This window comes from Microcaecilia unicolor, chromosome 4 (assembly GCF_901765095.1).
Source record: "Microcaecilia unicolor chromosome 4, aMicUni1.1, whole genome shotgun sequence".
Classification (NCBI taxonomy): Eukaryota; Metazoa; Chordata; class Amphibia; order Gymnophiona; family Siphonopidae; genus Microcaecilia; species Microcaecilia unicolor.
Window position 1 is genome coordinate 94,096,065 of NC_044034.1, and position 23,262 is coordinate 94,119,326.

General features: G+C 43.0%; 1 protein-coding gene across 3 annotated transcripts in view; it reads right to left on the minus strand.

The window, feature by feature from the left end:
- RB1 (RB transcriptional corepressor 1) overlaps window positions 1-23,262 on the minus strand; it is a 462,098-nt gene that overhangs the window by 294,124 nt on the left and 144,712 nt on the right. For 2 of the 3 annotated variants that reach the window (XM_030200484.1, XM_030200482.1), the window contains 2 exons: window positions 12,560-12,663; window positions 7,114-7,191 (listed from right to left, as the gene is read on the minus strand). In XM_030200484.1, the coding sequence (XP_030056344.1) occupies window positions 7,114-7,191; window positions 12,560-12,663 (182 nt within the window). The remainder of the gene's footprint in view (window positions 1-7,113; window positions 7,192-12,559; window positions 12,664-23,262) is intronic. The other variant, XM_030200483.1, reaches the window with a different exon arrangement.

Sequence of the window (23,262 nt, forward strand, 5' to 3'; positions counted from 1 at the left end):
ATTAAAACGGGCAACATTTTATATTTGTGAAATGTAATTCCCTTATTGTTGTAATATTTTGTGTGTGCTTTCTATCAGTGGAGTTTCTATTGCAGGGAGGGGGAATCACTGTATCTGAAGTTTTCAAATCAGTGGAGTCTCTATTGAGGGAAATGGAGTCACTGTACCTGGAATTTTTGAATCAGTGGAGTCTATATTGAGGGAAGGGAGAGTCACTGTATCTGAAGTTTCTATGTCACTGGAGTCTCTTGAGGGTGAGGGGATCACTGTATCTGAAGTTTCTTTGTCAGTGGAGTCTCTGTTGAAGAGAGTGGGTTATCTTTTTATCAGTAAATTCTGTATTGGGGAGAGAGGAAGTCACTGTATCTGGAGTATTTATGTCAGCGAAGTCTTTATTGAGTGAATGGAGTGTTAGTATCTGGAGTTTCTGTCACTGGTGTCTCTAATGGGGTGGGGGAGTCACTGTATCTGGAGTTTTTGTCAGTGGAGTCTACTGAGGGGAGAGGGAGACACTGTATTAGAAGATTCTGTCAGTGGAGTTTTTTTGCAGGGAGGGGGAATCACTGTGTCTGAAGCTTTTGTATCAGTGGAGTCTCTGTTGGGGGGAAAGTGAGTCATTGTATCTAGAGTTTCTGTTTCAGTGGAGTATCTATTGGGGGAGGGGGAGTCACTGTTTCTGGAGTTCCTGCATAGGCACCCCATATAAGAGGCTTGGGGAGGCTAAGCCTTCCTAGCCCAAATGCAACCTTCCCAATCTCTGGCGGCAGCATACGATATAAACTGGAGCTTCCCCTCCCCGCGCTGCATTTCTGCCCAACTCTCCGCTCCCCGACCCAGTGGCCGTCAATAAACAGACCGTGCGCGGGACCATAGAGCTCTGCTATACGTCCCTGACAGCTCTGCCGGTTCCTGCCTGAACAGGATGTTGCATCATAGAGGGTGGGACCAGAAGAGCTGTCAGCGCCGCCGTGCAGCGATCCATGGCCCCGTGCACAGTGTCTGCCTACTGAATCGGAGAGAGAGAGCGGGTCCAGCAGCAAGACAGCATGGAATGCAGATTATCCAAAGGTCACAGAGAATAGGTGAGTTTTTAGTTGTGATTTGAATTTACTATAAGAGGTTTCCATGAGGAGAAGGAGCGGGAGGGCATGCTAGAGAGTGGGACCTAAAAAGCTGAAAGAAGATTTCCAAGAAAGACGAAAGGAAGGTAGAACAAATAGGTTCACAGTGGAAGAACAAAGAGAGCACACGGGGGTATAAGAAGTATTACCGAATTAAGGTAAGCAGGAGCAGTCAGGAAACATTATTTGTAAGCAAGACAAATAATTTTAAACTTAATACATACAGAGACTGGCCAGCCAGTGCGCCGAGTGAAGTGGTGGAGTGACATGGTCAAAACAGTGAGCCAATTGCAAAAGTTTAACTGCAGTCGATTGAAAGAGCTGAAGGCACTTGATGGAATATAGAGGGAGACCAGGGTAAAGTGAGTTGCAGTAATCTAGATGGGAAATGATGATGGATAGGAGGGTAGTTAGTGGAGTCCCGCAGGGGTCTGTGCTGGGTCCGTTGCTTTTTAATGTATTTATAAATGACCTAGAGATGGGAATAACTAGTGAGGTAATTAAATTCGCCGATGACACAAAATTATTCAGGGTCGTCAAGTCGCAGGAGGAATGTGAACGATTACAGGAGGACCTTGCGAGAATGGGCGTGCAAGTGGCAGATGAAGTTCAATGTTGACAAGTGCAAAGTGATGCATGTGGGTAAGAGGAACCCGAATTATAGCTACGTCTTGCAAGGTTCCGCGTTAGGAGTTACGGATCAAGAAAGGGATCTGGGTGTCGTCGTCGATGATACGCTGAAACCTTCTGCTCAGTGTGCTGCTGCGGCTAGGAAAGCGAATAGAATGTTGGGTGTTATTAGGAAGGGTATGGAGTCCAGGTGTGCGGATGTTATAATGCCGTTGTATCGCTCCATGGTGCGACCGCACCTGGAGTATTGTGTTCAGTACTGGTCTCCGTATCTCAAAAAAGATATAGTAGAATTGGAAAAGGTACAGCGAAGGGTGACGAAAATGATAGTGGGGATGGGACGACTTTCCTATGAAGAGAGGCTGAGAAGGCTAGGGCTTTTCAGCTTGGAGAAGAGACGGCTGAGGGGAGATATGATAGAAGTGTATAAAATAATGAGTGGAATGGATCGGGTGGATGTGAAGCGACTGTTCACGCTATCCAAAAATACTAGGACTAGAGGGCATGAGTTGAAGCTACAGTGTGGTAAATTTAAAACGAATCGGAGAAAATTTTTCTTCACCCAACGTGTAATTAGACTCTGGAATTCGTTGCCGGAGAACGTGGTACGGGCGGTTAGCTTGACAGAGTTTAAAAAGGGGTTAGATAGATTCCTAAAGGACAAGTCCATAGACCGCTATTAAATGGACTTGGAAAAATTCTGCATTTTTAGGTATAACTTGTCTGGAATGTTTTTACGTTTGGGGAGCGTGCCAGGTGCCCTTGACCTGGATTGGCCACTGTCGGTGACAGGATGCTGGGCTAGATGGACCTTTGGTCTTTCCCAGTATGGCACTACTTATGTACTTATGTACTTATGACAGAGCAGATAAGGTTAGGGTCTAAATAACAGCAAAGTGGGCGGATATGATTTAGAGCAAAGAATGCTGAACGGACTACTTTGTCAATTTGAGGCTTGAAGGTCAGCCGAGTCAGAGAAGGGGAAGTCCAAAGGTTGAAGAGTTGTACCACAAGAGCCCTTAGAGAGAGAAAAATACCTTATATTTATTCCGCACGCATTAGGGAGAGATATTCCCCTTGCACAACGTGTGCTGTACAGAAACATTCCTCTGCCCTAATGTGTTCCAGAGAGAGATATTACCCATATTCCAAAACCCAGTAGAGACCTTTCAGCTCCCATCATCTGAATTTTTTGTTAAAAAGATTATCATACCTTTTCCACATCAGGAAGAAAATCGCAAGAGGAGCTTTCCCTTTCTAAGGGCTCTTGCGGTACAACTCTTCAACCTTTGGACTTTCAAAGGAAGACGTGAAACTTCCCTTCAGAACCACCTTTGACCCTTGTGCTCAGAAACAGACAGCCACAGTAATACAGGACTAATAGGTTTCTGATACCATTGTGTGAAGTGTGACTTCAGCCAGGATTCCAACTATTCAGCACGTGGAGAGCTCTGAACAGAAAGTACTGCAGCTCCAGTGCAACAGATTAGACAGACTTCTTATGGGTAGCACAACAACAAGAAAATGGGAGAAGGAATAACACAAGACAAAAAGACAGAAGGGAAAGACAGAGGAACAGGAAAATCAGAGAAGAATTAAAGAAACAGAGCATCATTCTCAATCCTTCCTTCCTTACCCAGGGATAAGGATGTGGCTTCCTTACTTTAGAAGTTATTTAAGGTGCTGCGTGCTGGAGAAGCAGATGCCATTGGGATCATAGGCGGTCAGTGGCTATGGGGAAGAAAAACGAGAGAGAAGATAATGCTGCAGCTGGAGGCAGGAAATGGGAGGAAAGAGAGAGGATGATGGGGGAGGGAAAAGGCAGACACACAATGCTGGATATTTGGGGGGGGGGGGGCAGACAGAGAAGCAAACCTAGATGTTTTGGGGAGAAGAGGCAGATGGGCAAAGCTGGATATTAGGGGGAGAGAAGAAACAGAGGAGCAAAGCTGGATATTTGGGGGGGGGGGGAAGAGACAAAGGAGCAAAGTTGGATATTTGGGGGGGGGGAGAGACAAAGGAGCAAAGCTGGATAGTGGAAAGAAAAACAGGCAGTGCTGCATGGTGGAAGAAGAGAGAGAGGGAGGAGCAATGCTGGAAGGTGGGGGGAGATACAAAGGTGCATTGTTGTATGGGGAGAGACAGAGAGGAGATCCGTATGGTATGTGAGGTAGGGTGAGGTGGGAAAGAGAGAAAGAGGAGATCCTGGGTGCCTGGGGCAGGGGAAGAGAGAGAAGAGATGCTGCATGGCAGGGAGGGTGAAGAAAGTTAGATGGAGGGAGAGAAACAGAGAGGAGATTATGGCAGGCAAGGAGAGAGACACACACACAAGATCCTGGGTGGTTTGGTGGCAGAGAGAGAAAGAGGAGAAACAGATCCGATATGGCTGAGGGGGAGTTGAGACACACAAACACACCCTGGGTGAGGGAAAAAGATGGAAAACAGGGAAAATGAAGCATGGATAAGTCTGAGTGGTCAGAGAGGTAGAAAAATGGAAGAAAGCAGAAAAGAAAATATTAGTGCCGGAGATGGATGTAGTAGAAGATGTAAAGAAGACATGCGAAGAGAGAAAAATAATAAGTGGACAGAAGATATGGAAAGAGTTAAAAGAAGACAGAAAGGCAGTAACCAGAGACTGTGACCTGCACAATTAGAAAAGTTAGATGCCAGATAGCAAAGGTAAAATTATTTTAAATGTAGAATGAAGTAGCCATGTTAGTCCACTTTACAGGTTAATAAATAAAAATAAAACAAAATATGTAAAATAAGATGACAAATTTTTATTGGACTAAATACATTTTTGACTTGCTTTCAGAGGTCTAAACCTCCTTCCTCAGGTTAGTAAATTCCAAAAAGCTAGTAAAAAAATATATTAAATTAGTTCAATAAAAAGGTATCACCTTATACATTTTTGTTTCAAATATTTATTCATTTTTTAATTTAGTGAATGGAATGTGTCAGTTTCTGAAATTTAAATCTGTGAGTCTGACTCAGTATGGCTATCCTTATGTTTCAGTCAATTTCTTTATAGGTCCTGAGTGACTTTTTAAGGTTTTGTAATACTTTTCAATATGCCTAATATTAGAATTTGGACTTGATTTAGCTCATAGCATTCTCAGTAGTAGCTCAACTTTCACTTGCTAACCTTGAATCTTACTATCACATTTTGGATGGGACACCCTTGGTATCTCTGCTCTCTGGAAATTGGACCTTAGCACTGGTGCTTTTGTCAGCCAAACGTTCTGGCTGCCTATTCTGTAGGAATGCACTTTCCTTCCAACTATACTGGTTCAGCCATCAAGCTCTCAGACAGTTTGAGCAACCACTTTATTCTTTGACATATGATACATATCTAATATCTAAATTTAATAAAAGGTATTACTTGTTACTATTTTACTTTTTTTTTGTGTTGTCAGATAATTATGGATGTAAGCCCCACCCCTGACCCCGCCCCTTTAGCCTCCCCAAACAGCTGGGCCACCGACCGCCTATGAGTTCCTGTATCACTGGAGTCTCTAAGGGGGCAGGGGAGAGTCACTGAGCAGAGAAAGTGTCTGTTGGCTTTCTTAGGGACTGATTCTCAGAGCTTTCGCACTGTAGCGAACAGTGCTCAAACAGCTCCCCAATGCACAGCTCTAATGCTATGCAAATCATATGCACGCTGTGTAAGGAGGAGGAACATGTCTGGTGCATGTGCACAGAAGTTGTGTGGTAAGCATAACACTTGTGCATATGCCCAGACAAACTGGAGAGCAGAGAGCCCATGCTGAAGAGATACACTGTGATTTTCCTTTGTTTCTGGACTTATTCCATGGCTGATCTACTGTTCCAGCTCCTCTCTTTTGGACCAACGGCCTCCTTCAGAGTTACACATGAGAGGAATGTTCAAGGACTGTAGCGTGCTCCTTAATGCTGAGCTTCAATATCCCTACCTTTCATTTTTCGAAAAATGCGACCCCATCTGACCACGCTGTTTCGGGAAAGGTAGGGGAAGATTAGTTTGGCTTTCACCCCCACGCCGCCTGTCCTGTTCGCAAAGTTCTCCGCTCATTCGGCGAAAACCAATGAACGACTACAGGCTGTCAGGAGAGGGTAGTCGGTGCGATGGCCGAGTCCCCACCCAGGATGCGCGGCACGTCGGAAGAGATGTGTGACGTGCCGCTCATGCGTGCGCGGCACGTCAGTCACTCTTCATTTATATAGTAGGATACTGCAATCACATTTCATATACCAAAGTTTAGTCGTTCTCAAAAGGTTAACAATGTTGCTAGATAAAGAATCTTGGGAGAGAAAATATGAAAGTTAAAGTTATTTAACACAGCAATAAATAACCGCACAGAGACAGGCAGCTTTATATTCGAAGAAAGCTCACATGAAGCGATACCTCTAAAAATTCGTACTGAAAAACACCGATTTTGTGTGGAAAAATATATATGAAGTCTGAGATAGGGAGAAAAATAACTGGTGGTTTTGGAAGCACGTCTGGACTCTCTCTAACATATACAAAGATGTTATTTTGCTGAATTTATTACTACATGCATATTGAACTTACATGTTTACAGGCATGTTTGGCATTGATACACATGTGCTACGATGTTTTTGCCCTGTGTATAACACTCAAATTGTTTGAGATTGATGCAGAAATATGCGACTGGTATTTCTATCTATGTCCCAAGGATTATACCACAATTGTAATTATATTGCTGCTGGAGGATGTGAGGAAGAGAACTTAAAATCACTACGTGGAGGGTCATGTGCCGGATATAATTTATTGTATCTTTTAGGGGTATGGGTACAAAGAGCTTTGAATTCCTCCGATTTATTTCTAGAAAGGAGTTAACCTGATCTATGTAATATTTTGCACATAAAAACTTAAAAAGGATTGTAAAACTACTTCTCCTCTTTGGACATTAGGTTACAGACAATGTAGTACCTACAGGAAACTTGATTTTATGTCATAAAATCAAAATTACAATTTCAGAAGACTACAATAAGAATGCTTACCGACTGCATTACACTTTAAACACATGGGTGGAGGAAGTGCTAGTTTACAGCTACCAATATTTCATGCAACTGTATTTTTTATGATTTATAATGATTTATAATTGAAGGGCTTATATTCAAAACATGCTAAGTCCATTGGACTTAGAAGCTTTTGGAAATAAACCCTTCAATTTTGTTATTTTTTTTGTTTTAGGATTCTGTTTCTGAAAACCACTTTGGGTATCTTATTTTTGTCAGGAAGGCAGTCTAGGAGTTTTTTAAATACACAAAAAAACTCCTTCTTCCTACACCTTTCCTTTATTCTAAGTAAAAGGGAACCATGCATTCATTCATTTCTAACTGTAACAGTGCAGCTCACCTCACCGGAGTCTCTGGAGGAATCACGTTTACTTCTTCATCGTCAGTTTTCTGAGGTGTCCTTTCCAGTTCAAAACTGCTGAATGGGACAAAATGCAGACTGATTTAATGCAACAGAAACAAAATAGCTATCTTGCTGTAGCAAATACATTCTTCTCTATGGGGGGAAACAAGAAATATATAAACAATTCTTTCACAATTCAGAAGTATTACAATTCTTTCACAATCCAGAAGTGTTCCTTGATTAGCCTCATAGTTTATACCAGCCAGATACTGTCTAAAGTAAGTGATACTGCACAAAAAGTCTAAAACATGTTTTCAACAAGACATATTGTGGACAAGATAAATTTATAATCCAGTAATTAATATGACAGGGATGTAAGGGAATAATTGGCCCAATTTATAATACCTTAACTGTACATGCTGACATACCTTACACAAGGATAATCTCATAAACATAGCTGCTACACCACCAATAAGCATTTATACTGTCCTACAAGATGTAGTAAACACTGTACACAGGGTTGGCCCTGCCACTAGGCAAACTAAGCAACAATCTAGGGTGGCACGGCATTACAATGGTATCATCTCCCCTTGCCCTATCACCCTAACCAGACATTGAAATAGTACTTCGCACCAGCACAGGACCTTTCAATAGAGGCTCACCCTCAAATGGTGTCACATCCCACCATCCCTGGTGCATTTCCTGTTGGGGGGGGGGGGGAGTTGAGATGCATCAGCACTTGAGTGTGGCCTCTACTGAAAAGTCCTGTGCTGGCGCCGAGTACCTCAACAGCTGCCGGGAAGAAGTACAACATCAGCAGCAGGGATTAGATATGCAGGACCCAAAAGGAGCAGGGACATGCTGGCCACCTGGGGGGTGGGGGAAGGTAGAGAGAAGAAAGGGGGTTGCTGGCCATTGGGGGGGGGGGAGGATGGAGAAGAGAGACTCGAGCCACCCTGGAGTGAGGGGGGTCATATGGCTGAAAGTTCCGCTATGGTTTCAGATACCCTTGGGTTGGTCCTGACTGTACAGATACAAATGAGGAACAGTCTCCTCTGTCGAATTTATTCTGTCATCAAGACAGATACACAGTTGAAACAAATAGTGCTTGGGACAATCAGTGAAAAGATTTATAGTCCCAAAGGTGGGTTAATTGGAAGACAGAGATCACTTTATTTAACTGAGTGAAGTTGGAAGATGTGAACTTTGCCCTACAAAATAACTATATATATATAAAAGGAGAAAATGGAGTCGGTGGATACAAATATAGCCCTTCAACTATCACAAAACTCCATATCTGTACTGCCTCTTAACATAAATCAAAAGAGACTCTGCGTGGGGAGGAGGAGATACTGGAGTACAGACTCTGCCAGCCAAGTGTTCGTGGAAGGAGCCTGACTCCCAATACTACTGTCATCGACCTGCACCTGGTACACCTTAAACTGCTTTACAATTCAATTATATTGCTGAAGAATGTAGGGAAGAGAGAATATATCTGTATTTGGTGGTCATGTGTCTGGATACAATGCTTTTGTCAAGATGTGGAGAATGAAATTATAATTTGCCTTTTAGAGTACTAGGAAATGTTTCTCTTCCTCTCTCTCCTCTGCAGTTGGTAACCCAACTATCCAAGTAGCTAGATTTCCCTGAGTTACTGGCAGACGCAGATATTCAAAGTTTATGTTTATTAGAGAACTTGCTACAGGGACGGACTGACCATTTGGGCAACCAGGCAGTACCCGGGGGACCAGAGGCTCTGCCCAGATACCCGCCACTCTCCCCACTCCCACCCAATACCCCCCCTGTCGCAGCCATCGCTGCTGCTGCTGTTTCAGCAGTTCGTGGCAAAAACAGAAAAAAAAAAGGTCAAGGGGTGCACTGTTCCTGCTCATGGCTGCCGTTCCCACCTTCCTCTGACATGATTTCCTGTTCCGGGGCACAGCCAGTCAGCCGTGAGTAGGAACAGTGTGGCCCCGTAATCTTTTTCACTGTTTTTACCGCCACTAATGAAACAGCAGCAGCAGTGGTGGTGGTGGCCTTGGCAGGGGGGTACTGGGTGGGAGTGGGGAGAGGCTGGTGCGCCAGTGGCAGTGTCCGGTGGGGGGGGGGGGGGGAGATGGGTTGGGTGTTAGTGGGGCTGAAAAAAAAAAAAGACAGACACTGGGTGGAGGGGGGACAGATGCTAGATGGAGAATGGAGGGGAAGTAGGAACAGATGCTGAATGGAGAGGGAGGGGGATAGATAATGGATGAGAAGGGGGAGGGGACAGATGCCAGATGGAAAGAGGAAGAGGAGGGACAGGAACTGGATGAGGGGGAGAGAAGGGACAGATGCTGGATGGAAGGGGGAGAAAGGATGCAAATGCTGGATGGAACTGGGGAGAGAGACGGGCCTGAGTGGATGGAACTGGGGAGAAAGAGGGGCCAGGTGCTGGGTGGAGAAGGGAGAAAAAGAGGAGAGTCTCTGGATGGAAGAGAGGAGAGAGAAGGGGCAGACGCTGGCTGGAAAAGGGGCGAGAGAGAAGGGGCAGACGCTGGCTGGAAAAGGGGCAAGAGAGAATGGGCAGATGCTGGATGGAAAAGGGGCGAGAGAGGGGGCAGACGCTGGATGGAAAGGGGCGAGAGAGGGGGCAGACGCTGACAAGAGTTAAGAAGAGATCCAGGAAAGAAGAAACAAGAGACTGGGACCAATACAATTAGAAAAAGTAAACGGCCAGACAACAAAGGTAGAAAAAAATAAATTTTATTTTTAGTTTAGGACAAAGTAGTGTGGTAGCTGTGTTAATAAATACAGAAACTGGAAATAAGGTGATATCTTTATTGGACTGAGAGGGGCAGACGCTAGATGGAAAGGGGTGAGAGAGGGAGCAGATGCTGGATGGAAAGGGGGGGGGAGACAGAGGGGCAGACGCTGACGAGAGTTAAGAAGAGATCCAGGAAAGAAGAAACAAGAGACTGGGACCAACACAATTAGAAAAAGTAAACGGCCAGACAACAAAGGTAGAAAAAAATGAATTTTATTTTTAGTTTAGGACAAAGTAGTGTGGTAACTGTGTTAATAAATACAGAAAATAGAAATAAGGCGATATATTTATTGGACTAATTTTAATACATTTTTGACTAATGTTTGGACACCCAACTCTCCTTTCTCATGTCAGAACAGAACACCTTAACAGCAGTATACTGTCCTGACCTGAAGAAAGAGGTTTTGGCCTCTGAAAGCTAACTGAAAGCTAACTGAAAAACGTATTTAGTCCAATAAAATGGTATCATCATATTTTCCATTTTTTGTTTTATTTGTATTTGTTAACCTATAGTATAGTGATTTAAATATGTCAGTTTTTGAAATTTGCATCTGCTGTTGAGACCCGTGAGAGTGCCATAGGAAGTCTCAGCCGCCATTTTGAAAACATGGCGCCGCCGACGGGCAGGGGAATAGTGGCAGCGCAGTCGGCAGGAAAGAACATGCTTTCCCCCACAGAGGCCACTAGAGCACCAGGGCCCTTCAGGTAGGACTGGGATGGCGGAGGCATCAGCGGGGGTGGTTAGGGGGTGTCCAGCAGCGGCCAGAGACCACTCTGTCTGCCCCTATACCGCCTTAACTGGCAAGCAGGTCACATAGATAGACTAAAATTAGTGAAGAAAGGATCACCACTTATAAATAGGAAACATATAAACTCACATTAGCAAAAGAAAAACACACATACAAAAAGAAAAGCAGAAACTGATCTTTGCATGTCACATCCTCACACATCTGAGCAGGGTAGCGGGCCCCCAAAAGCAGTCTCGAAGAAGCGTGTTTTGAGTGCAGACTTAAATTTCTTAAATGACAATTCTTCTTGCATAGTAGGATGTAGTGTTCCACAGCCTAGGGGCTAGAAAGAGAGATGCGGATGTTGGGTAGATTCATAGTGTGCCCAAGTTGGGGGGGGGGGAGGAGGGAGTACAACGCAATGGAAATCAACTGACCCGAGGGCCCGATTAAGAGTATTGGGAATGGGCAATTAGAAAAAATAGAACCAATTATCAGTGTGCACTACCTTTGCCTTAGAGGAAACAGAGAATCTTGAATTGAATGTGTTACTTGTCTGGCAGCCAGTCTAATTACCTATGAGGGAATGCAACATGATCAAAAAATTTACAAGTATTGAAAGATAATTGAATAGATATGATAGGATTTAAGTAAAGATTGTGTGTAATAAGATCAGAAAACTATTATATTTGATGTACAATTTAAAGTGAGAAAGTGTTCTTTTTATGTAGAGCACAAGAGATCTTGGTTACCAGATGTACATTCAATCTTGCCCATTTATCTTGGTTCTCGTGCAAGAGATACTTTTATTCTATCCCTGGGGGATGGTACTGACCTGTTTCACAAAAGAAAGCCAAATAAATTTTCTGAGCAACTTATGAATATGCACTTTAAGTGATTGAAGTTCCTATTCTAAACCACAGGAAGTAAAATAAGGTTAGGCAGGGAATAATATGGGATTGTTCCAAAAGGCACTATTTCATGTGGCACAGTTGTTGTAGATGGTTCTTACAGAGATACACCATCACATGTTGAAATATGCACAGGTTTACTAGGGATGGTACTGCTCATCAGTGGCAATCCTGGCTGTTTCATCCAATGCGCAAGAATGGGCTTGCTGTAGTGTCTTGACAAATAATACTAATTTAAAACAGACTGAAAATCATTTTTAAAAAACCAAGTCTGTTATACCTGATCTTTCAGTGTGCTCAAAGCAGTTAGACTTCCTATAAATTTTCTTTAATTTTAGATGGGGAAAGTGTGTCATGTCTCTCTCTGGCCATATTGTTGTCAGTCTAAAAACACACCTTTTTGAAAATGCTTTCAAGTATGAAACCCTGGTTCTTCCTGATTACAGTCTTGTTGATTTCAACCATGTTTAATTTAACAATGAAATGAAGTCTTTGTGTCTCTTGCCGAATATGTAAGCTCAATAGAGCAGGGACTGTCATGTATGTCTGTACTGCACTCTCTTTAACAGCAACACAAAAATGTAAAGTAGAAATGGTTCTAGAGAACAGAAAGAGGACAAGGTTGTAAGTAGCCCTGAAAGCATGACGACATCATTTATTGTATCTGAATAACTGCTTTATATTTAGCCATCAAGGTCCATCTCCTAAAGAAAATATTTATAAAAAGCATGCCCAGGTGCCTAGAATGCATACTGTGCTGGAGTATAAAGCATTAAACATGCCTACAGAAAAATTCTGGAATATGAAAGCATTTTACAAAAGTAGTAAAAGTGCTAGGATCAACCCCCGACAAGTCAGCCCAGTAAAGCACTCAAGCACTCACTGCAAATCTTGGGGAGAGAGATGGCACAAGAAAACACTGAGAAAACAAAAGATCACACCCAGAGGTTCCCAAATGGGAGACACATAAAATGAGGAAAACAGTTTGGAAAATCTGTTACCAGTCTCTCTGCTGCAGTGTTTCATCCTGGCTCAGAAACAACCTAGCATCCAAATCTCGGTTTTTAAGGTAAAGTTCATCATATTGTTTTGAGAGATTTTCCACCTAGAACAAACAAAAAGGCCTTTTATAAACATAAACAGAAACACAAAATCTCATGGAAGACAAGTTTTAAAGATACACCCCAAACTACTTCAGAAGATAAACCACGCGGAGTCAGACAAAGGCCATTGAGCCCAGCATCTTGTCTCTTACACACTGGGTCACAAAGTACCCGGCAGATACCAAAAAGCACAACCATTTCTTACAGCTCATTTCCAGGTACAACTGATAGCATTCCCAAATTCCACCTGGCAAATAATTTGTTTTATGGACTTTTCCTCCAGGAAACTCTCCTAACCTCTTTTGAGCCCCACTAGTCACCTTGACTAGGGCCTCTGCCAACAGATTCACAACTTAATTGTGCACTAAGTTAAAAGAAATACTTTCTACAATTTATTTTCAATTTGTTTGTTAGTTTCTGGGAGCGTTCTCTTGGTCTAGTGTTGGAAAGGTAACCATTCCACCCCAGACATGACTTACTTTTCATAGCTCTTCTCAGTCATCTCTTTTCCAAGCTGAAGAGCTTTAACCTGTTTAGACTTTTCATAAGGAAAACGTGCCATCTCCTATCATTTTTGCTACCCTTATCAGAAACCTATTCTACTTCCACAATACCCCTTCTGAGATGAGATGGCCAGAAATGCACACAATACTCAAGATGCAGTCAGACCATGGACTTATACAGAAGCTTAATTGTATTCTCAGTTTTGCTTCCCATTCCTTTCAAATCAACCCTTAACATTCTATTTGCATTTTTGGTAGCCAAAGATTTTTTTCATGTGCGATTACTCTTATTATAGGATCCAGTATCATGTACAAGTAGTTGGCAATATTTTACCCTATGTGCAACATTCTGTTCTTGTGCAAATTAAATTTTGTCTAACAGTTAGATACACAAAGGGGGTGGGGTTTAAATGTGGGCTACCGTTAAGGAGTTATTTTATTGTTAACACCAGATACTAGTAACTAGGTCTCGTTGCATAAATGGGACCTGTGCTAAAATAGCACGGTAGTGGCAAAACACATCTTAAACGGTTGCCCTCATTGATAATAATCTCCTCGGTTTTCTAGTTTCACAAATTCCTTCTGCAACTCCACAATCTTCTGCTGTTTTAACAACTTTAAACTGTGCCATCTGCAAATGTGAACATCTCTCATGTTGGTCCATTTTCAGGATCATTTATGAATGCTAAACAGTACAGGTCCCATTACAGATCCTTGGGAGACTTCCACTACTGATCATATTTTATTTGGAAAATTGACCATTTAGTCCTCTTCTGTTTTCCTATCGTTTAATCAGTCTACAGTAAGATATTGTCTCCTGTCTCGTGTATTTTGTTTTTAATTTCCCAAGGAGTCTCTTATAATAGACTAGTAAAAAAGGCCCATTTCCGAAACCAATGAAACGGGCGCTAGCATGTGGCTTTTTTTTGTGTGTGTATATGTGTCACAGAGTTATTTTGTGTGTGTGAGTGTGTGAGGGTGGGGTATGTGTGCAGGTTGTTGATGTGTGTCTTTTTTTTTTGTTTTGTTTTTTTGCAAGGGGATTTGGGGGATGTGCTGTGCTGGCAAAGTGAGATGGATTGGTGTGTGGCTTTGAGGGTGTGTTTCTGTTGTATGTGTGTGGTTTTGTCTGTCAAAGAGGTTTGTGGAGGGGTGTCTTTCTGTTGGTGAAATGTAAATGTGGTTGTAGGGGGGGGTCAGCCTTTGCTGAGTGGTGGATTGTTTTTTCCGGGGGGGGGGGGGGGGTTGTGTTGTGCTGAAGCAGCAGTGTTGTTTTTAGATGGGCGGAAGGTAGAGGAGCATGTTCTTGGTCTGTCGTTATTTTTTAGCCCTTTCAGGCCTGCTGTAGGAGAACGCTGGAAGAGAAATGTGCTGTGGGAAGCAGCGCCATCTTTTTCCGTTGGGCTGGGGTTCTGGGCATCCTGGAGGAGGGAGACGGCTTGCCTGAGGACGGGGATGGTTGTTTTAAGTTGGCGGAAGGGAGAGTAGCACGGTCTCGGGGATGGTTGGGCACGTCCTTGGCCGCTTCGGCAAAAGGGGAAGAGGAAGGGGGTGGGGAGTTACCTGCAGCCGCGTGTGAAACCGGGTATTCTTTGTTTGTTTTGTATTATTAGTTTGCTTTTCGAATGATGGAGGTGGTGCGTCGGTGTGCGGTTATTTCGTTAGTTTGGCAGCCCGTCTCCTGCGATTCCTAGGCAGGGAAGGAGTAGGGAAACATGCTCCGCGTGTTTCTCTACTCCTCCCTCTTCCTTGGTTGCTGTTTGCTGCTGGCTGGGTCGCGGGTAATCCTTCCAGCTGGGCCGCAGCTTGTCCTGTTTGCCCACGTCCCAGATGGTGAGGGGCACGCTGTTCTCCGGCTCAACCGACTCCACGTCAAGCGAACCCAAATATAGTCTGTGCTATAGGCCCTCCGGCACTCTTCAGTACCGGCATTAGGCATTTTAAAATTCCCCCCCCCCCCCCCCCCCGGTCTATTTTTGCACATACCCACAGCAGGAATATTCTTCTCTCGTTCAAGCGGTGGTTCTGTGCTCTCCGTGCTGCACAGATAATGAGCCGTTCTGCTGGTGAATGCTCCTCCCTTATTGCCACGTAGTTTCCTCTGTTAGGTCCGTCTTACGTCACCTAGCGTTGCCTGGTAACGGTTTTGTGATGGTTCTTTGTGTTTCAGAACGTTGAGGGTGTTTTTTCTGATTGGTCCGTCATGCGAGGGCGGGGCAGAGAGACATGGTCAGTGTTGTTGCTTCACCACCATGAACTGACGAACCCTTCAAGGAGTGACTGAGTGACTTCAGAATGTTGTCTTCAGAACGTTGAGGGTGAGTTTTATTATAGTAGATGTTGTCCAAACATCTAAATGCACTGTAGCAACCAGGTCAATTTTATCCATATATTTATCTTCAAATAATTTAAAACTAATGAGGCAAGACTTCCCTTTGCTAAACTCATTCTGAGTCACTCTCATTAGCCTGCGTCTATTGGGGGGGGGGGGGGTGGGCAAGGCCGTGCCAACACAGTAAGCAGGGTAAGCACCGCAGGGGGCACCTGCCTTCAAGGGCGCCGCTGCGGTGCTGCCCCGCCATACCGCCCAGCCAACACCCTCGCGACCAGCCTTAAAAAAAAAAAGAATCGGTGAACGGGTGAAGCGCCTCGAGTCGCGTCTGCAGCTCTCTCTGCCCTGCTCTGTGCTGCTGCAGCTGTAAAGCGATTTGCGCGTCAGCGCTTCCTTCACTGTGTCCCGCCCTCTGACGTAACTTCCTATTTCCGCCAGGGCGGGACACAGAAGGAAGGGCCGACGAGCAAATCGCTTTACAGCTGAGGCAGCGCAGAGCAGGGCAGAGAGAGCTGCAGACGCGACCTGAGGGAGAATCTTATGACAACATACCCCTTTTTTCAGTTGTTTTTTTTTTTTTAAGAGGTCAAGAGCGACTGAAGCAGCTTGTGGATAGTGATGAAGGGAAATGGTGAGACAGCTTCACCAGTAAAATTCCTGAATACTCCTCCATTTACAAAACATATGAAAGCTGTGACCAGTGCTTAGCCTTCAGGCTTCATCTTGCCGGAAGATGGGCGAGGGCTGGAAGTACAATGGGTCTTATTCCTGTGTGTTTCACAGCCTGGAATATCACTTTGCGTTGCACAACCAGTTTCAAAATGTGTTTTCAGCTTATACAGAAGAGTTTGAAGGGCAGTACATAAGGTATTAAAGTAAACATTTGTGGAATTTGGTTCAGCTCTGCTCTTCCAAGACCACATTGATTCCCCGTTGGTAAAATCAGAAGTGTAGTGTAGTTTTTTTTTTTGGGGGGGGGGAGGGTTTATTTTTTGGGGGGAGGGGGTGCTTATTGGCAAAGCAAGCATTAAGCTCAGTTACATCTAGTAAGACAGATTCATTATTTTCTGTCCATGCAAACGTTTAAAAGGATTCTGGTGATGTCAAAATCCAGAGGAACCCAGAGATGGAAATGTTTCTTTGCTTCATTTCAGATCTAGTATTACTACTATTTACTATTTAACAGAACAAGCTGACTTTGAGTGGAGGAGTGGCCTAGTGGTTAGGGTGGTGGACTCTGGTCCTGGGGAACTGAGGAACTGAGTTCGATTCCCACTTCAGGCACAGGCAGCTCCTTGTGACTCTGGGCAAGTCACTTAAACCTCCATTGCCCCAGGTACAAATAAGTACCTGTATATAATATGTAAGCCGCATTGAGCCTGCCATGAGTGGGAAAGCGCGGGGTACAAATGTAACAAAAAAAAAAAAAGTTCTTTAAACACAGAAATGGAGAAAATTGAAGGCAGACAGACTCTATGGCCTATCCATTTATGCCATCTACTATACTCTCCGATGTGCTTGCCCATGCTTTCTTCACCACCTCCACTGGAAGGCTGTTCCAAGCATCCGCCACCGTTTCTATAAACAAGTATTTCCTCGGGTTACTCCAGAGTCTGAACCCTTTCACATTCATCCAATGCCCCCTCATTCCAGAGCTTCCTTTCAATTGAAAGACTTGCCTCCTGTGCATTTATGCCACAGAAGCATTTAAATGTTAAACAAACATCTATCATATTCTCATTTCCTGCCTTTCTTCCAAGGTAGACATATTAGGTCTGTGCCCATATGCTTTATGACGAAGACCACTGACCATTTTAGTGGAAGATGTGGGCTTGGGCTGGAACTAGAGGCAGATGGGATAATTTGGCTGGAACTGGGGGCCGAAAAGAAGGGGCCGCGAGAGGGAGGGCAGACCCTGGATGGATGGGAGAGGGAGGACAAATGGTGGATTGAAGGGGAAGAGAGAAAGGCAGTGGATGGAAGGGATGGCAGAGAGGGCAGACACTGGATGGCAGAGAGAGCGAAGACAGATGCTGGATGAAAGGAAGACGGTGAAAAGAAGATGAGGAAAGCAGAAACCAGAGACAACAAACTGTAAATAAAATATATATTTTTATTTTTTTGCTTTAGGATAAAATAGTATTATAGATGTGTTAATAAATGTTTATAAATAAAACATGTAAATAAGGTAATCTTTGTATTAGACAAATTTGAATACATTTTGACTAACTTTCGGAGAACAAAACCCCCTTCCTCAGGTCAGGATAGGATACTGTAACAGCACTATACTGTATTGACCTGAGGACGGAGGTTTTGGCCTCTGCAAGCTAAATGTATTAGTCCAATAAAATGGTATTATTTTATTTTCTATATTTGTTTTATTTCTATTTGTTAATTTGTAAAGTAGTGATTGATGTTTGTTAGTTATTTTCAAATTTATATCTGCTGTCTTTATATTTTGCACAGTACTAGGGGACATTTTCTGTTTCTGTGGTGTTGCATTGTATGCAGAGTCTGGCATCTTGGAGGTTCAGTTTAATTTTTGTCTAAATAGAAAGTTTATGATTACTTATTCTGTAGTGGATTAGGGTGTATCTGTGTTTGTGAAAAAGACATGGCTTTCAGCTGGCATTGACTGTGCAGGATCGATCTGTACTATTCTGTCTGGTTTCGTTTTACAGTAGATGAATTGATGTTCTAGTGCTCATTGTAGTGTTTAAGATGCTTTCCTTTTCCTTGTGTGACTCGTAGAAATTATTGCTTATGGTATGGTAGAATTGCTCTATATGTCCTGAGTGTTTTGTATTCTCGGCATGCCTAGTACTAGAAAGTAGAAAAAATCATTTTATTTTCATTATAGTGTTTGGAATATGTCCACTTTGATAATCAGGTGTTCAACGTTAAAAGTTTATATTTATTTATTTATGGTATTTTATGCTAGACGGGGGGGGGGGGGGGGGGGGGCGCCAACTGATAGTCTGCAGGGGGGCACCACAGACCCTAGGCACAGCCCTGGGGGGGGGGGGGTTCTAGCATTTTGTCCAAAACCAATATCAAATGGCTTAGCAGTCTATAGGACCACCCTTGTAGCCCTTTTTAAAAACTGGTGTTATATTGGCCACCTTGCTGCTCTAGTACTTTGGTTGTTTCGAAGGAAAAGTTACAATGATGTGAAAAAATAAAGTTAACCAACACTTCTAGATAACCGCACTTTGGGGCAAAAACGTTCAACTGTCTACAATGGAACAGAGAATGTGGTTTTTTGGGTTGTTTTTTTTTTTTTTTAATTTTTACCTGCAGGCCTTTGTACCAACTCCCAAAGCAAAAGTACATGCGTACTTCTTTTTTTTTTTTTTGGGGGGGGGGGAGGGGGGAATGTCTTTATTAAATCAGAGCACTGACATTCATTAAAAGGTAAACCATAAGAACACATTGCTGCCAATGCAAAAGAGATTTGTTTGCAAATAGTTGCTTACCCTATGTGTAATACACACTATTCAGAAGGAAACAGAACATAAAAGACTCATCTCTGACTCAAATTTTGACCTAAATGTCCTCCCTCCCCTTCCTCCTGCCCCTCCCCCCTCCCCCCCACTGTTCGTTCACCATATCTGGATGGAAAGGGGGGGAGACAGACGGGCAGAAGCTGAAGAGAGTTAAGAAGAGATGAGTAAGGATGAGTGTAAGGATGAATAAAAGAGGGGACAAGGGGCACCCCTGCCTAGTACCACCTCCCAGGGAGAGCACCTCCGTCAAAGAATCATTAAGAATAATCTGGGCCGTGGGGTTACTATAGAGCACCCGAATGCACTCTAAAAACCTCCCCTCGATACCAAAGCACTGTAACACCCAAAACCAGAGAGTGGGACAAAAGAATATAGCGCTGAGTAGTCCTGGAAGAGCAGAATCTTGCTGCCCTCATATTCCACTTGTTTCTTTCCTCTGAATGTTTGTAATATTTTGTCCTTGTCTGCATAATTCAGACAGAATCTTGGCCAGCACTGGACGTGGCCGCGTTTCACCCTCACGCAGCACTCCCACTCTGTGGACTCTTCGATCTGCAATGCGCTTTCTGGGAACTGCAAGCCCAATTGATCTGGCAGCCAGCACTCGACCAGCTGCCAGAGGTCTTTGTCCTTCACTCTTTCCGGGACCCCTATAATTCTAAGGTTATTCCTTCTGATTCTGTTTTCTTGATCATCGACCTGCTGCACTAACTGAACATACTTCTGCTCCAATGCTGCGATCCTCACATCCGCCACTTCCGTTTGTTCTTCCTGGTGCGAGATGCAGTCCTCAGCCTGCTGCAAGTGTGCACCTTGCCTCTCGGATCTGGTCCACTGAAGCCTGGAGCTTAACAATTTCTCCTCCAGTATTGTGGAAATCTGTTGGATCAGCTCCTAGATGGCCTCCGCTGGCAGGCCTAACACCCTAGTGCCCCCCTGAGTCGCCGCCATTTTGAAGCGTGAGTCCTGTGTGTGGGGCTTCCACGACACCCAAAGCCACCCAGATTTGGCAGAAAAACCCAAGTTCCCCTTGCTTCTCGTTCGTGTGGCTATGGAGTCTCCCCAGGAGATTTTTGCAGGCAAATTTTAAAGATTTTGAGGTGGAAGGAGCGGAGCCAGGAATAGAGATGTATGCTCAGCTACAGAGCATCACATGACCCTGCGTACTTTATTTTGAAACTTGTTGTGGGTTTAAAGTGTGCGTAGTGTCACTCAAACCTGCTTTTTATGTGGGTAGAGGTTTGTTTGAAAAGTATACAGAAGAGTTGAAAATGGTAGGCACTCACTTCTCCTCCCCCCAAACTAAGTATAGCCTCGTGAAATGCAGCTGAAAAGTCCACACGTTGTGAAGGGTAGGCTATTTTCCGACAGCCAATTATGATGGGTAAAATGCTGCTCATGTAAATCAAGTTGAAAACTGCCTAATAAATATACTGTCCTACTTATATATTAAAACATATTTATTTACATAGGAGGAACGGCTAAAGCAGCTAGGGCTCTTCAGCTTGGAGAAAAGACGGCTGAGAGGAGATACAACAGAGGTCTATAAAATGATGAACAGATTGGAATGGATAGACGTGAATCGCTTGTTTACTCTTTCCAAAAATAACAGGACTAGGGGGCACGCAATGAAGCTACAAAGTAGTAAACTTAAAATGAATTGGAGAAAATATTTATTCACTCAACATGTAATTAAACTCTGGAATTCGTTGCCAGGGAATGTAATAAAAGCAGTTAGCTTAGTGGAGTTTAAAAAAAAGTTTGGACAGCTTCCTAAAAGAAAAGTCCATAAGCCATTATTAAAATGGATTTGTGGAAAACCCACAGCTTATTTCTAGGATAAGCAGCATAAAATGTATTGTACTGTTTTAGGATCTTGCCAGGTACTTGTAACCTGGATTGGTCACTGTTGGAAACAGGAAGCTGGGCTTGATGGACCTTGGGTCTGTCGCAGTATGGCAATATTTATGTACTTATGCACTTATCGGCGCACCCTCTATTATATAACTTCTATCATCGTGGGCTTAGAAAGAACTTCTGGTCACTTCCTAATCAAACTCTGGGACCCCAAAGCTACTCCACACCCTATGCCACAATAATAGCAGCAGCAGCAGCAGCAGCAGAAAAGGCTATGAAGATGGGTCAGAAGACAGCAAGGTGCAACACTGAAAATAAAGACCCACTTATTTATACAAGTAAAAAAAAAAAAACGGGTCAAAATTCATAGCAATTTAGCCAGCCAGAAACAGCTCCTGTCCAGTTAAATTGCTTGTGCAGGACTATCTGCTGATATTCAGTGGCATTTATCAGATTAGTGCTGCTAAAAGCCGGCTACTTTGTGGGCAACCATGGGGGTGGAATTGGCACTTATGCAATTGTCGATATTCAGCAATTAACCACCTAAGTTAAGAGGTCAGACTGGACCACATAAAAAGTCAGTCCTAACTATATGTGGTGCTGCTTAGGCAGTAAAGTGCTGAATATCTCACTTCACTGCATAACAGATAGCAAACTACATAAATCTGGATATTCAATACTGGTGCCTGGACATGGCTAAGCATTAAATATCCGGGAATAAAGTCACCGGCGCCTAAAAAAAAATAAAATAAAATTCACTGCCGCTGGCTGAGTATCTACCCCAATATTGTTACAGGATTATTCACCATTAAAACATGATAGTAACTTTCAAATTATCTCCTTTCTATGTGCTTACATAGCACTGTATTATAGCTCTTTGTACCCATCGGGAACATTTTAATCTAACCAAGATAACCTGAGGTGGAAATACTTTTGAAAAATTCACTCTCTATGAAACCCTTATCTAACTGTAAATACATTAAAAATTTTGCCTTTAACATAAATGCCATTTAGTAAACTGCTCTACAATTATTAGTTCATGCTATCCATCTGTACTAGGGAATAATGGCAACTATATGGTTTAATTGATACTGGTTTGCCTTCCAGGGGTGCCAGGTGTGAACAAGTAGTCCTCCACCAGGAGTTGACAGACAGCCATAAATCAGAACCTTCTGTTTAAGGTCACATAGATGTGTAAAATTTATTGCTGTGAACATTTAGATAGCAGCTGTATGAAATTGGATGCTTGCCCAACAGAGACGTAAATAATCCAATTCATTTGTCTTTCCAGAGCTTCAATGAAAATCTAGTATCTCTAGATCTTGCCTCCCAGTAGGATGGAAAATAAACTAACTTGCTAAGACTTAACAACTCAGTTTCTAATATTATGAAAAAAAATTAATAGCAATATTTCCATTTTTACTTATTTACAAATCTGGCAAAATAGATACAATAGAAGAATACAGAGATTTAAATGAATGGCCATCAAATTTATTCAGCATGATCTGAACAGCAGTATGGTTAAACTAAGCTAATAGGTAAATGTTTCAAGTGAAAAAAAAATTACAGCCTCAAAAACAAACAATTATTTTATCTACTACAAGACCTTACTGATACAGAGAGTTATTTTCACTCTGGGATGTGGGAATGCAAAATGCACCATCAACAAGATGTAACTAAGCTCTTGGTTTAATCATGTCTATATCATTTCCTGTTGCTTATAAATATCAGTGTCCCATAGTCAGAAGACCAATATTCCAAAGTTGTCTGGACTGGATATGGAATATAAAACACTGGCTGTCTGAATTTAGATGTCAGACATCATGTGGTTTGGCTGTATATGAAGCAAGTGTGGCAGAAACATTATGTATGTCAACACGGAAACTTTACCATTCTCCCCCTCACCACCACCACCTCCCATTATCTACTGTAGGTAACTCAAATTTTTCCCCAGGACCACAGTCCAGTGTTTTCCAGATAGAGTGTGGGGAGGTTGGCTATGGTGGGAGATGTTATAGATAGCTCGGGTCAGATGCTTCCTTTTACAGCTCTGCAGGCTGCTCATGCTCTTTTACCTACTGATTTTTTCACATATTGTCAAGCTCACGCATTATATCCAGAGTTCACCTAGGGAGCATCTTACGTCCCTTAGAGCACAAACGCTCAACAAGTGCTTGCAGTTCACGGAGGATAACAGGGTTCCATTAAGATATTTTTAATCATTATTTTGGAGGCCTAGCTTCTAAGCAACGTTTTAATAGTGTTGCTCACACATTTTACATGGTTGCTCAATAACCAAAGGAAACAAAATGTGCTTTTCACCAACATTTGAGGTGGGAATGGTTTGTCATTTTTTATGTCTATGCTTTGGACTTTTTGTTTCTTTTCTGATTTGCTTTAATT